Here is a 15,046-nt window from a genome sequence, read left to right as displayed (position 1 = left end):
TTTTTTAACTTCCTCATAACTTGTGACGAAGTCAGTGGGGACTATTATCACTTTTGCCATATTTACGACACTGCTTGTTTTCTAGGAAGGGAACTAAAAATGCAGAGTTTACATTTTCAAAGAAGACAGAATGTGGACTAGTCTGACCTGGCTAGACAGCCTTTCATTATCAGCTCACAGCAGGTAATAAAAAAGATTACGACTTGAGGATACAGTGGTGTGAGTGAACCCTATAAAAAGGAAAAATTCCGTTGCTTTTTTCCCCCCAAACTTATTTTATAAACATCCTTTTCCTGAATAACAATATTTTCAGGGTTGGATTCATAATTCCAAACAATTGCATTGGATGCAGTCTTTAAAAGGTCATGTCACTTGACTTTGACCTGAGGGTGGGGTCCTCCCACTGCTGGATCAGTCATCCACTTTGAGCAGGTCATCCTCAGTGTAGGGAGTGAAAACAGCCATGGGTGTTGTGGACACCATGGCACTGTTAGCTCACTCTTTAATTTCTTGCCTTCAGTGTCATCATATGACTGAATTTAGCTTTGAGTGGACATAATGCATGTAATATTTGAAATATAATATCTTATAGCAACTTGGTATTTTATGAACGGGGCATTAGGCATATGGTTAATACTATTTATTTTACAAATAGATTTGTCAAAGTGCCAGAAATTATTTCAGAAAGATGTACAGATAGAGAGGCCTGAGAATCTTGACAATCTTTCATTTCTTTTTAAAAATTTTTTTTTTTTCAACGTTTATTTATTTTGGGGACAGAGAGAGACAGAGCATGAACGGGGGAGGGGCAGAGAGAGAGGGAGACACAGAATCGGAAACAGGCTCCAGGCTCTGAGCCATCAGCCCAGAGCCCGACGCGGGGCTCGAACTCACGGACCGCGAGATCGTGACCTGGCTGAAGTCGGACGCTTAACCGACTGCGCCACCCAGGCGCCCCAACAATCTTTCATTTCTAATTTCATGGTACTATGCTCAATAATGGCCTCCAAATCAAACTTATGCAATCTAAAAATTACCAGTTCCTTTTGTTAGCCTTGGCAAAATGAAGCCTCTGATTCAGAGTCAAATCAACACTTTCTTTTTTTTTTTTTAATTTTTTTTTAACGTTTATTTATTTTTGAGACAGAGAGAGACAGAGCATGAACGGGGGAGGGTCAGAGAGAGGGAGACACAGAATCTGAAACAGGCTCCAGGCTCTGAGCTGTCAGCACAGAGCCCGACGCGGGGCTCGAACTCACGGACCGTGAGATCATGACCTGAGCCGAGGTCGGCCACTTAACCGACTGAGCCACTCAGGCGCCCCTCAACACTTTCAAAATAAGAAGGACCAGCAAGAAAATACTAAACTCCAATTCCCAAAAGTCACCTCTGGCAGGTATGGAAGTGCAACTTTTTTTAAAAGCTTCCTTTCCCAAGAGTATTCCTGGGGTCCTCTAAATCTAAGAATATCTTTAAAATTCTAAAAATGTAATCTCACATTCATAGTATCTTGCATATGCTGAGTGCTTAAGAAATACTGATTGAATATTGAATAAAACAGCTACCAAAAAGAGGGAGCTTGAAGATCGTCTGGATCATCCTGCCCAGCCTCCTAATTTTCCGATGGAGGCAGACAAGTCCACAGAGATTGGTTCACTTGTTCAAAACCACACAGCTAGTTATTGGCAGAGCTGGATCTAGAACTCAGGATTCTCGACCTGAAATCCACTTTGCCCAAAGACCCTTTCACTTCTTGGCTTCCCATGTACTTGCACTTAAAAAAAAATTTTTTTTAATGTTTATTTATTTTTGAGAGAGACAGAGCATGAGCAGAGGAGGAAAGAGAGAGGGGGAGACACAGAATCCAAAGCAGGCTCCAGGCTCTGAGCTGTCAGCACACAGCCCGACACAGGGCTCAAACCCATGAATCATGAGATCATGACCTGAGCTGAGGTCAGGCACTTAACTGACTGAGCCACCCAGGCACCCCTGCGCTTGCACTTTTAAAGACTGAAGAAGCCTGGGGCCAAGAGCTCAGATCAACCTTCCCTGAGTGAACAAATGGGCATTCTCGCATCATGTTACATTACAGTGGGAATCTCCCTGGGGGCCATTTACTGGTAAGAAATCAGCTTGACAATGAGAAAGAATGAAATACGGCCTTTTGTAGCAACGTGGATGGAACTGGAGAGTGTTATGCTAAGTGAAATAAGCCATACAGAGAAAGACAGATACCATATGTTTTCACTCTTATGTGGATCCTGAGAAACTTAACAGAAGACCATGGGGGAGGGGAAGGAAAAAAAAAAGGGTTAGAGAGGGAGGGAGCCAAAACATCAGAGACTCTTAAAAACTGAGAACAAACTGAGGGTTGATGAGGAGTGGGAGGGAGGGGAAAGTGGGTGATGGGCATTGAGGAGGGCACCTGTTGGGATGAGCACTGGGTGTTGTATGGAAATTTGACAATAAATTTCATATTAAAAAAAAAAGAAAACTATCTTTAAAGTAGTGTTACTTTAATCTTAAATGTTTTGTTAAAAATAAATTAGTGCAGAAATCATTCCTATATAAGAGAAGCTAATTAGAATGCCTTAGATTTGAATGGTTCTTTATCTTTTATAAAGTGTGACCTGTATTACCTTGTGGTTCTTTTCCTTTAAGTATCCACCGATTGATTTGCCAGACATTAGCTTGCTCTTGGTAAATTAAGTCTCTATTAGTGTTGTAATTGTGAGAGATGAAGGCATGGAACCCATTAATGCTTCTCAGTGGGCTAATGGGCTCCTCTTTGGTTTGGTGGAAGCAGAAGCGGGGGTAAGAGCTAAGGGGGACTGGGCAGGGGCAAGGCTACCTGACTCACCTCTATTTACCTACGTCCCAGGCTAGCCCACCCCACTCTCATTACCTCAGTGCAGCCACAATTTATTTGAACATGAGGTGGCCAAGTATGCACTTGACCTCAGATACCAAACACCCATGTTTCAAAAATAGTAAATGGTGAAGTCAGCCTGACTTCACAGGCTTTCAGGTGAGCCCAAAGCAAAGAACAGGAGAAACCCCAATCAAAGACTGACTTCGTCACAGAGGCAAATGGTTTAAAGATGCCCAGAGCTGACTGGTTATCTTAGGCGCTGCCCCAGGACAACAGGCCCTGCCTGCCCACCGTTCTGCGCACGCAGACATTACCTGCCTTGGCTGGTTGACTTTTGCTCCTGAAGACAACAGTAATCGAATAACATCCAAGTAACCACCCTGGGCAGCTAGGAAGAGTGCAGTGGCTCCATCCTGAGAGATGTCAAAATGGAAGTGTTAAAATCACCTTTCACGTTTATTTTAAAATATAATCAATTAAAAATACATCCGTTTAATACAACTTTCCATTTCTGTCCCCCACTTTGTTTTCATAGTCATGGTTAGTGTTTTATTCTTTGAAGAATAGTTCTAAAATATCACAGTAAGTCAGGTTGAAAGGTAAAGTTTCAAACAGGCTTATAAGGATAACTTAAAATATACGTAATGACCGTTCACTTTACAAAACCTTGATCACGGAGCTTACGATCTACCCACTTGCTGGTACCATCCAGCTTGTCCAAATAGCCAGTCATCATTTTTCTCTCGTCTGCACAGACTTCTCATTAGCTGCCTTCTGTTTTTGTTGTGTGACCTCAGGGTTTATCACCTTTTTAATTAGCTTAAAAAATACCTACGTTTAATATAATTTTCCATTTCAACTCTTTTGTCAAGTAAGAGCTAAGTGTTAGTTTAAAAACAAACAAAAAAGAAAGTCTACTAATAAACAACAACAAAGTCCCCCAAACCTATTTGGTATATTTTTATGCATCAGAAGTGTCCTTTTTTTTTTTTAATGTTTATTTATTTTTGAGAGAGAGAGAGAGAAACAGAGTGTGAGCAGGGGAAGGGCAGAGAGAGAGGGAGACACAGAATCTGAAGCAGGCTCCAGGCTCCGAGCTGTCAGCACAGAGCCCGATGCATGGCTCGAACCCACAAACTGTGAGATCATGACCCGAGCTGAAGTCGGACACTCAACTGATTGAGCCTGAAGTCGGACACTCAACTGATTGAGCCACCCAGGCGCCCCAAAGGGTCCTTTTAATTAGATCTTTCCTACCCCTTTCTCTTTCTTGTCCCCGTATCCATATCCACCCCCTCACCCAACATGCAGTTTCTCTAAGCTTTGAAACAAAAGATGCTTTCAGGAAAACTGCCCTCATAAGAATTATCCATGAACTTGCTCCCTGACAGCCCAATAGACACCAACAACACCTGCAAACAACTAAGCAATCCTGCACAAAAGCCCAAAGCAAGTGCTCGCTCCCAATTTTCTTAGTGGTTTTGTTTGTTTGTTTTAATTTTTTTTAAGTTTATTTACTTTTGAGAGAGGCAGAGTGCGAGCGGGGGAGGGGCAGAGAGAGAGGGGGACACAGAATCCAAAGCAGGCTCCAGGTTCCGAGCTGTCAGCACAGAGCCAGATGTGGGACCCGAATTCACGAGCTGTGAGATCATGACCTGAGCTGAAGTCAGATGCTTAACCAACTGAGCCACCCAAGGTGCCCTATTTGTTTGCGTTTTAACTGAGCATCTATGTCCTCTGCACATTTCTTCTTTCTTAAAGACATTCATTGGTGATGTCAGCAAACACAGAAGTCAGTGCAGAGCATCCATCCTCCCCATAATCTCACTTCACACGGCGTTCACAGAACGTGGTGAGCTTCATTATTTTTAGACTGCAGTGGAAAACCCGAGCACATCCTAGTGGAAAACACCTAGCTAACCCAGTTAATTACCACTCCTCCCATCAGGAATGTTAACCACAAGTTAAGATACAAAGCACCTCTCTCTGCAAGTCTGACCAGGTGGAGGGTGCTGGTGGGTGTCCACTGAGCTGCCAGACTCCTCTTAAGGCAATCATTAAAAAATTACTCAGCCTATACAGATTTTTATGCAGATGTTTGGTACGGGGATAAAATGTTCAGCGGCTCCTTACTGTGTGCGTTGCCACAGAAAATCCACCACGCTCTTAGCAGCTATTAATTCTTGGAAATTTTCTAAAATGGATATCCAAACATTGCATTTTTACTGTGTATTCCAAATTTCTGTCCCTAGAACCTTTCAGGAGTCATTGACTGGGATTCCCAGCGGTCCAGCTGTTTTTGGCAGAAACATTTACACTTGGACTGTTTGGGTAAGGGTAAAAGGAAGTTTCAGTGCACGAAATTTCTTGAGTCACTTTATAACAGGAATTTACTACAGGAATGGGCTCTCCCCAAACTCTACGTTTTTAAGATTATGTGCCACTCTCGTGAGCCCTTTGGAAGAATGTTATCTAACAGTACAAATATGCCAGTCAATTCAGATTGCTGACTATTAGTGGTAATGTTATGAACACCACAACTCACTTTCCTTTTCCAAAGACTTGGGCTCTTCCTGTTCAGCCCCCCACACACATACTCAAACATGCTCTTAGATATATTTCATTATATACAGCCAAAGGAATAGCCAAAGCTATAGACCTGTGTTTCTTAGACTCGGGCACACATCAGAACCACCTGCTTCTCAGTTGGGTCCTTGGAGATTCCGGCTTAGTTGGTCTGGAGAGGGCCTAGAAGTATTCTTTTAAAGCTCCCTACATGATTCTAATGACAGCCAGAGTTGAGAATCACTCAGACCAGTGTCAAGTGATTCAATCCTTCAGATGGGAAAACTGCAGGTTCAAAGGGTGTTATAGATTTTGAACAGCAAAGGGTAATGCTAGTGGCTATTGCTTCAAAGAGGTCTGTGACTTGTCATTTAATCATGTAAACTCAGGAAAGCTTGTTCAAATGGAAAAGGTCATACCTACACATCTCATTCCATGGCTACGAAAGTATAGTGCCATAGGGCTAAATGGCTCATGGTAAGATAGCCTAAAATGTGATTCCTAGATAATTGGAAGTAGGATTCTTCCACTCCTCACCATGAGATTCTATCAAGTCACTTCATCTCTCTCTCTCCCTCTCTCCCTCTCTCCCTCCCTCTCTCTCATACACACACACACACACACACACACACACACACACACACACACACACACATATATTTTGTCCAAAAGCAGAATAACATTCACCATAAATCCTGTGGAATTACAGTGACAATTAAAAGAGCCTTTGGGTAATGTGCTAATTGCCAATTTGCTGCAAACAGACCCACGCTAGCAGTAGCTACCTTTCAAAGGTCAACGGTGTGCATGCACTTCACAGGTTTTCAACTACCCACACTCACTCGCCTTCCAAATAATTTGATTTCTCCTTTATTTGTGCTTTCCTCCTAGATAACTCTACAACAGGAGCATTATTTTGGTTTTCAGCAAGTCCAATGCTGGCCTTGTTATGTTATGAATAAGCAAGTGTCATATGATTTTTGAAGATCCTAATTGCATAAGTTATATGAAATATCTCATATGTAAAAGAGATTTAAAAGGGTATAACCAAGATGGGTAAACAAGATTATGTTTCTACACAGAAAAAGCTCATGTGGTACACTGTACATTTTTTCCTTTGATGTTTCAGATTAAAGTCCTACTGTTCATTAAAAAAAATTTCTTTTTTTTTTAAGTAGGCTTCACGCCTAGGGTGAGCCCATCACGGGGCTTGAGCTCATGACCCTGAGATCAAGACCTGAGCTGTGATCAAGAGTCAGACACCCAACCAACTGAGCCACCCAGGTGCCCCCAAAATACTTTTGAAGTTGGCATTTCTGGTATCCAAATTTTGACTGCAGTAGTACGTGTGATGAGAGGATGGGCAAGGGTCCACCCAGTGTCCCGCTGAAAATGCACTCACGTAAAGTTGGTCGTGGATATTGGCTCCGTGCTTCAGCAGGGTCTCAACCACCTGCATGTGCCCATACTGACTGGCGGCCAACAGGGCAGTGCCCCCATCCTGCAAGGTGTAAACACACTAGAATCAGTGCAGGCACCTATTTACCAAGCAGGTACTCCTAACATGGTGAGGGCTTTGGAAAAGACATTTCCTGTAGATAACAATGAAGTCACTTTTCCTCTTTTATCTCTTTTTCTTTCTAATCATGACCGGGTTCATCCTAAAGACATCATTAGGTTGTACACGTGGATGACCTGAGATACATTACAGTTATCGGACTATGTTATTATGTGTGTTCCCGGGTCAAATGCAGAAGAATCTATTTGCATCTCAATAAAAGAAACAAAGAACAGAAAGTCTGTACCAATCAGTTCTGTCTTGGAATTTCCTGAACAGTCTCCTGTGGCTTCTGGCTAGAGAGCTGCTTGACAAATGTTGACTTCTCCCTGTGGTTCCCCCCAGCTGTGGGCCTCTGAGATTAAGGTGATTTATGGAGTAAACTTCTGGGGCCATTGCCTTCAAGGGACAAGGTCAGCATCCATTAAGAGTGGATAACTATAGCATATCCCACGTGCTTCTCACCATCCTACTTAGCATTTCTTTTGAACATGTGCCAGCCTGTCTAGATCTCTTTTAAAATGTCGGCCCTAGAATGAATCAGAGCACCAAAAAGTAGATGCGGTCTGATGTGGAATGGGACATTCCTTTGTTCCATCCTCTCCACTTTTATCTCTACAGCCCAAATTAGAATTAGCTTTTATGTCAACCGCATCGCGCTACTGACTCATTGAGTTTGTGGTCAAATGAAACCTTTAATGGTTTTCCTCAGGTGCTACAGCTAAGGCATTATCTTCTCCTATCTCCACTTGATGCGCTGTGTGCTCACTTCGGCAGCACATATACAATTGTGAGCTGTTTGTTTGGCTCTGCGAATTAGTAGGTGGACATCTGAGCTAACTACAAACAATGCAAGAACATGTCACCTGGTTCTGAAATACAAATCATAACTAAAGATAGTGTGGTTTCTAAATTTGGGCATAGAGTGTTTATCCAAAATGCCTGCCCTCACACTTCCACCCTCACAGGGTCTGATTCGGTAGGTCTGGGTGAGGCCCAGAAATAGGCTTTCTGACCAGTCACATGAGGGCACTGTGATGTGCAAGTGGCAGGTGGGCCTCAGGTAGAGAAACACTGTTGTAGGAGCTCCATTGTTCACAGGCTGTGGGGGGTGGGGCAGGGCCCTCGAGCTGTGATTTGAAGGGTGGAGAATGGAGGTAGGAGACTGGAGGGTTGAGGCTGGTGGTGGGGGTGGCTGTGGGTGGAGCGGGTGGGCAACAAGAACTTGCTTACTAGCAGCAATGAGCACCAACATTTCCAACTTTTGTTCTGTTAATTTTCTTTGCCTCATGAAGTAAGAGAAGAGCTAAAATAGGGTGATTATTATAGAAGAGCTGGTACCTTTTATTTTTAAAGACACATTTTGGGGGATACAGATTCAATAATGATGAGAACAACTGTGGAAGCAAAGGCAGTTCTGATGATAGGATCATATGAAAACTCAAAGCCTCTGGACATTCTCTTCTTCCCATGGAAATTCTCGGATACCTACAGCTGACCTAATGGAAACATTTGGAATTGTGCTCTGGGCCCCGTGTTCCGTGGATTTCTGGGACAGCACAAACTGGCTCACAGACAAAGGCTTCAAGCCAGCATTAACTTGTTAACCAAGAAAACTGAAGCAGCCATATGGCTGTGCATGATCGTTCTGACTTCAAAGTTCAAAGAGTTGAGACTTCCATTTGTAGGACTTCACTTTCTATTCTTAGTTGTCTGACTTTTATAATGAAAAATAAAAAGATAATTAATATAAAAATATACGCAACACATATTTTGGGTTATTGTATATTATATTCAGCATGTTTGGAGGCACGTGCACAGTGCAATAGCAGGTTTCAGAACAGACTGAGCCTATTTGAAATTCACATCCAACAGAAATTCACAGCATCTTAGCAGAAAAAGAAGAACTCACTGGAAACTCCCCTGATACCAAAATATCACCTACAATGGATTAAGTAAGCCTAAAAGATCCCAAGTAAGGCAAAATTTCCAGGAATTTTTTGGTTATGATTAGGCTGGAAATAAGTTGACAATTACAAAAATGTTAAAGCAGTTCAATTCTCCTACTATACACCATTATCTTGTAAAATCATATTGTGAACACGAAATTGATCTTTCAGCAACCTCGGTTTTCTCATTCATGTGTCAAACGTGAGGAATCAATGACTTCTTTAAAGGAAGAACCACATTTCCTTGCCTGACTGTATCAACTGTAATCATGTATTATATATTTCAATGAGGACATCTCAGAAAGTAAACTGCTTGTCAAATCACCCTTCTTAGAAATCTCTCAGATTCACTAACATTGGCTTAATACTTCAACAGCTCCTATCATAGCACTGGGATTAACCTTGAAGTGAAGAAAAGCACATGAAAACAGGGAAAGTTATGAAGCCCTTGCTGTTATCCACTCTGCTAACAAAATTTAGTGTCCCAAAGTAGAAAGCTACCAGTGCAAGACAGAATGTAAATAGCTCCCCATAAAATTCTCCAGTTGTGAGCCCAGAGTGAAGATGTCATGTTTTATATTGAATCCCTAGGATTACCTTTGAACCATGACAAGTAACTTTGTGAAACCCAACCTTCTTGGGCTTGAAAATCTTGTAAAAAGGGAAGCACAAATTCATACTATGGATGAAGAGAAACAAATATTCATGACTACTGAAATTCTTCAACAGGGTATGAAATCAAGAAAGTTCTCTTACTTTGGTCCTACATTCAGTAGATGCTCCAAATTCAAAGAGAAATCTCACGACATCATTATGTCCTTGCTGGGCAGCAAAGAACAGGGCAGTTGTACCTGACTGGGAGAGAGCAAGAGGCTGGTTTTAAGATATTTAGTTACATCACACGTGACTTACACATTTGCAAACAAGACAACACTATACCCTTGTATATAAGCCTTCTAGCCTAGGAGGTGGCTACATTTGGACTGATTATATTCCTTGTTCAGAGAAGTGAGAACACGAAAGAATGTATTGTTGGTGCAATGGGATGAATGGTGGACCCAAAAGATATGTCCCTATCCTAATTTCTGGAACTTGTGACTATTACCTTATGTGGCATGAGATGTGATTAACTTAAGGATTTTTGAGAGGAGGCACTTATCCTGGCTTAGCCTGGTGGGCCCTAAATCCAGTGACAACTGTCTTAAAACAGTGAGGCAAAGACACATTTGACACAGAGGAGAGGAAGAGGCAATATGGCCCCAGAGGCAGAGATGTGGCCCTAAGTCAAGGAATGCCTGCTGCTACCAGAGGCTGGAAGAGGTAAAGAATGGGTTCTCCCTGTGGCCTCCAGAGGGGGTGTGGTTCTGCAGACACACCTTGAATTTTCTGTCCTCCAGAATCCTAAAAGTAGAAATTCTGTTATTTTAAGCCACCTAATTGGTGGTAATTTGTTACAGCAGCCTCAAGGAACTAACATGCTTGGTAACACGGGCATTTATTCACACAGGGAGGAATTCTGGAAGAGTTCCGGCTACAAAGTAAAGCACCCCAGACTAGAAAGCTACCAGTGCAGGAAAGAATCTAATTAATTCACTCAAATGGGCTCAAAATATTCCTTAAAATAGGACATAGGAGCAAGAAACAGCCTGATTCCAAATCTTCAACCGATCGGTGATACCCTGAGACACACATTTTAGCATCCTCTCCTCCCATCCATTTTTACAAGCCTACTCAAAGACTGGTAGGCAAATCATTGTGTAACATGAGCAAATTCATCATACCACTCTGTGACGATACATAGTTTTCATATAAAGACACTCTTCACCCCAGCGCTTGGAGCATGGATGAAGCGAACACTACACTCTCCCAGGCACAGTGAAGAGAAAGTCCTCCCTCCATGACTTACCTGGAAGTGTTAAAGTGGTAGGTTCTTACCCAAGTGGGAGAAGCCAGAAGAACTGTGGCCTAAGGACCACTGATCACTCTGAAGCTTGTTTCTTAAGTGTGTGTGTATGCGTGTATGTTTGTATGCATGTGTGCATGTGCACATGTGTGACAGGGATCAATGAGCCCAGCCACTGTGGCAGAACACAAGTGAGTAACTTCACAGTCATGACCATCTACCTTGGGGCTATGCACCCAACCAGACACTGCCCCGGGGAGGCACAGGTAATGTGATCTTTCCCAGAGCCTTTCAACCTGCAAGGCAGGAGTGATTTTCTCCTTGGTTCCCATAGAAACAAGTGGAAGCATCCTCTCATTGCTTTCCTACAGTGGACGACACTGGATTCCAGAAACCTTAAGATATAATCGGGTCTGGATGAAGAAACTTGGCTAGAAAAGGAAAACTCTCATCTTCTCAATAGATACTAAATTTTAGAAACTACCAGGGAGGGACACCTTGGTGGCTCAGTTCGTTGAGTGTCTGACTCTTGATTTCAGCTCAGGTCATGATCCCAAGGTTGTGGGTTTGAGCTCGGCTGCTGAGTGTGGAGCCTGTTTGGGATTCTCTTTCTCTCTCCCTCTGCCCCTCTCCCCTGAGCGTTCTCTCTCTCCCTCTCTCTCTCTCTTTCTGAAAGAAAGAAAGAAAGAAAGAAAGAAAGAAAGAAAGAAAGAAAGAAAGAAAGAAAACTACCAGGGATAATTTCTAGAAATTGTTTCTTCACTTTCTTCACTAAGAAAAAAGATTTGTTTTTCACTGTTTTTTTTAAATATATATTAATTAAAAAATCCTATTTCAGCACTTAGAATCAATTTTGAAACATACAGTTACTGTCAATCATTGTGCACATGAATGGAGCATCTGTAGAGAATAGAAGCCAGACTTCATGACAACTATACGTGCAACTCTTATGCCTGAGAGCTTTAGCCAATATTGCTGGTTCTCTAAAGCAATGGTCTCTCAGGATCATTAGCTTCTGGTTCTTGCAAGCTCTGTGTGTCTAGATAAACTTAGAAAACAATGGCAGGTACTTTTTCAGGAAACAAATATTTTGATATGGATTAAATGGAAAAGATGAATTAAGAATGAACCAAGGTTGGGGCGCCTAAGCGGCTCAGTCAGTTAAGTGTCCAACTTCGGCTCAGGTCATAATCTCACAGTTCATGAGTTCAAGCCCCACGTCGGGCTCTGTGCTAACAGCTCAGAGCCTGGAGCCTGTTTCAGATTTTGTGTCTCCCTCTCTCTCTGCCCCTTCCCTGCTCATGCTCTCTCTTTCAAGAATAAATAAGCATTAAACAAAAAAATGTAAAGAATGAATCAAGGTAGAAGCCTGTTACATGAGTGAGTTCCATAGCACTCTCAGCTTGCAAAAGAGATGAGGTGATGTTGGGACCTCTCTTTAGCAGTTCTACCAACAGAGACTAGCATGGCTGCAGGAAATTCAAGGGACCACTGGGAACTCATATAGCATAATCATTTGAGCTACAAGGTTACCTCTAAATTGGACACACTTTGGTAAGTCCTTGAGGGCCATTTTGTTCAATGCACAATAGTTTTCATTCCCAAGAATATTAGTTGAGCTACTGGAACCAAACAAATCGATATAAAACCATAAAAACCATTCATTGGCTGGAAATCAAACAAATGTTTCTCTTCTCTCAGCTTTTCACAATTGTTCTGAAGATATTTTTGTACATGTTGAACTTGCCCTTCAGGATAGAGTTTTTTGAGTAAGCAGATCTGAATCATATTGTTTTTATTAGAGAAGATCTGTCTTTTCTTTAAAGTTATAATAAACCAAGGCTGTAAAGCATAGAGGAAAAACAAAAGATTATGGTAATTTCAAACTATAATTCTAAATGGGCCCAAACATTTTCCTCCCAGAAGGAAATTAGCTGCTGACGTGAAAAGTGGCCTAGAACAATGCTCCAGTGTTGTGGAAATTGCTCAGAAGAATCTGTCTGTGAGAAGATTGATTGGACTTGATATAGTTTCCCTGAGTGGCTCCTCTTGAGGAGCTTGCTGGTCCAGGGCTATGGAGAACCAGATTCCAGATTTTACCCATCAGGTGCCCATCTTCCGTGGTCCACAGCCAAGGTGACACCCAAACGGGAGAGGGGATGGACTTTAGACGACCCAAGTACTATCCAGCCCTCACACCTGGGGTGTCTTCATTTGTTCCACTCAGGTGTAGCAGTCCAGCCTAGAAGATGGGGCATACTGACTGATGAAAGTTTGGTTGATGAATCATCCTTTCTGAAACAACTGTAGGGCAGGCCCTCGAATAAGACTAGGTCAAGGAAAATCAAATGCTCCAGTTTGGTTTGGAGCTTGCTTCAGGAAGCCATCTTGTGTCTGACTCAGTGTGGATTGAGAGGTCAGATTCGCTTCAGGGATGACCCGTGGCTGTGTCTCCATAAAGGTTAATTTACAAGGCCCTAGATTAAATCTGCACGGAAATAAATGGATCCCCCTAAGACCTGAATCCCAAAGTGGTTAAAATGCTCAGCCTCCTACTGCTCTTCTGCACTGGAACAAGAATGGATCCTCTAGCTAGACTGAACTCCCAAGATGGCCTTTGAATGAAGTGTGGGAACAGGCTCGCATTTTAGTCCAATGTTCACCACACGGCTTTTTTGGGGGACAGCTTATTTAAAATGTGACTAGTCGGAGAAGCCCTTTGAAATAATGGTTGGTTGAGGCAGTCTAGCAAGTGAGCCTCATTAAGAACAGGTTGGTGGGGCGCTTGGAGGGGCTCAGTGGATCGAGTGAGTTTGAGCCCCAAATTGGGCTTGCTGCCATCAGTGCAGAGCCAGCTTTGGATCTTCTGTCCCCACCCTCTCTCTGTACCTTCCCTGCATGCATTTTCTCTAAGATAAATAAACATTAAAAAAAAAAAAAAAAAAAAGAACAGGCTGGTGACCAATCCTTTGAAAAATGCAATGATCCCTATGAAAATCCTATAACTGGGGCACCTGGGTGGCTGAGTTGGTTAAGTGTCTGACTCTTGGTTTCAGCTCAGGTCATGATATCATGGTTCGTGAGTTCGAGCCTGGGATTCTGTCTGTCTGTCTCTCTCTCTTTCTGCCCCTACCCTGTTTGCACATGCAAGCATGTATGCGTGCGTGCTCTCTCTCTCAAAATAAAGAAATACATTTTTTTTTTTTAAAGAAAATCCTGTAACTTGTAAAGCACCTCATCCCAAGGGAAGAAGGAAGAACTGATTTAAGCTTGGGAGGAAATGTCTGAGTGTTTAAGGAATGTGGTTAGAGGTCTTGTTACCTCAGACTACAACACATGCTTGAGAACACTCATTCAACTGAAGTACAACCAATGGTCTATTCCTGGGCCTTAATTTAGGCACAATAAAGCCTGCAATCTGGGGTTTGATGTCATGTTGGAAAAAAGCAATGATTATTCTTATCTTCCTTGCCAATTCACTACTATGAAAATTTTGAGTCATTCTTATTCAATTGTCACGAGTCATCTCTTATTCAAGTGTAAAACCTGACCTACCTCTCTCTGGAGATTGATGTCTGCTCCTTGCAGAACCAGTTCCCTCACACAGTCTATGTGGCCTGCATAGGAGGCCACCATGAGGAGCGTGGTGCCATGCTAGACAGAGGACAGACAGATGAATGGTTAGGCCATCATATGTCACACAGGGTCCGGGAGAAGAGGCTGCAGAGAAGGCAGCTCCACTCGGGACGTGTCCAAGTGCAAAATTTCACAGTAATAAAAGCATCTCATGCAGACTAGACGGGAAAAAGCAAAGCGACACATTGCTGAGGGTGGAATTTTCGATTTAAAAATTCACTTAATTCCATTACCTTCAGAAGTGCAGTCCAACTGAACCATAATTACTGCATTTTAAGGCAGTAGGGATGTAATGGTCTCATTTTATAATTTCTATTAAATGATTCCTGAGCCAAAAGACTATTAATGTAAAAGATGGGTTAAGTGGTACCACTTGGTTTTCTGAGTTTAGATGTCTTTATCTCAAAACTGATTCAGGCAAAGATAAAAGGCACCTCAGGGAAATGGGAGACCACAGCAATCAGTCAGGAGCCCTGGGGTTCAAGTCTGCCTCTGTTCTCAACCAACAGTGTAACCTGGGGGTAAGTTGCTTATAATTCTTGGGGCTTGTAGTTTAATTTACA

At 42.4% G+C, this 15,046-nt stretch overlaps 1 protein-coding gene across 3 annotated transcripts in view; it reads right to left on the bottom strand.

Annotated features, from left to right (window-relative positions):
- The window catches only part of ANKRD29 (ankyrin repeat domain 29), a 55,536-nt gene that overhangs the window by 19,195 nt on the left and 21,295 nt on the right, over positions 1–15,046 (bottom strand). For all 3 annotated transcript variants that reach the window (XM_030336841.1, XM_030336838.1, XM_030336840.1), the window contains 4 exons: positions 14,403–14,501; positions 9,701–9,799; positions 6,840–6,938; positions 3,187–3,285 (listed from right to left, as the gene is read on the bottom strand). In XM_030336841.1, the coding sequence (XP_030192701.1) occupies positions 3,187–3,285; positions 6,840–6,938; positions 9,701–9,799; positions 14,403–14,483 (378 nt within the window). In that variant the 5' untranslated portion in view covers positions 14,484–14,501. The remainder of the gene's footprint in view (positions 1–3,186; positions 3,286–6,839; positions 6,939–9,700; positions 9,800–14,402; positions 14,502–15,046) is intronic.

Source organism: Lynx canadensis, chromosome D3 (assembly GCF_007474595.2).
Source record: "Lynx canadensis isolate LIC74 chromosome D3, mLynCan4.pri.v2, whole genome shotgun sequence".
NCBI lineage: Eukaryota > Metazoa > Chordata > Mammalia > Carnivora > Felidae > Lynx > Lynx canadensis.
Note: the sequence above shows the minus strand (reverse complement) of the source record. Positions and strands in the feature narration are given on the sequence as shown.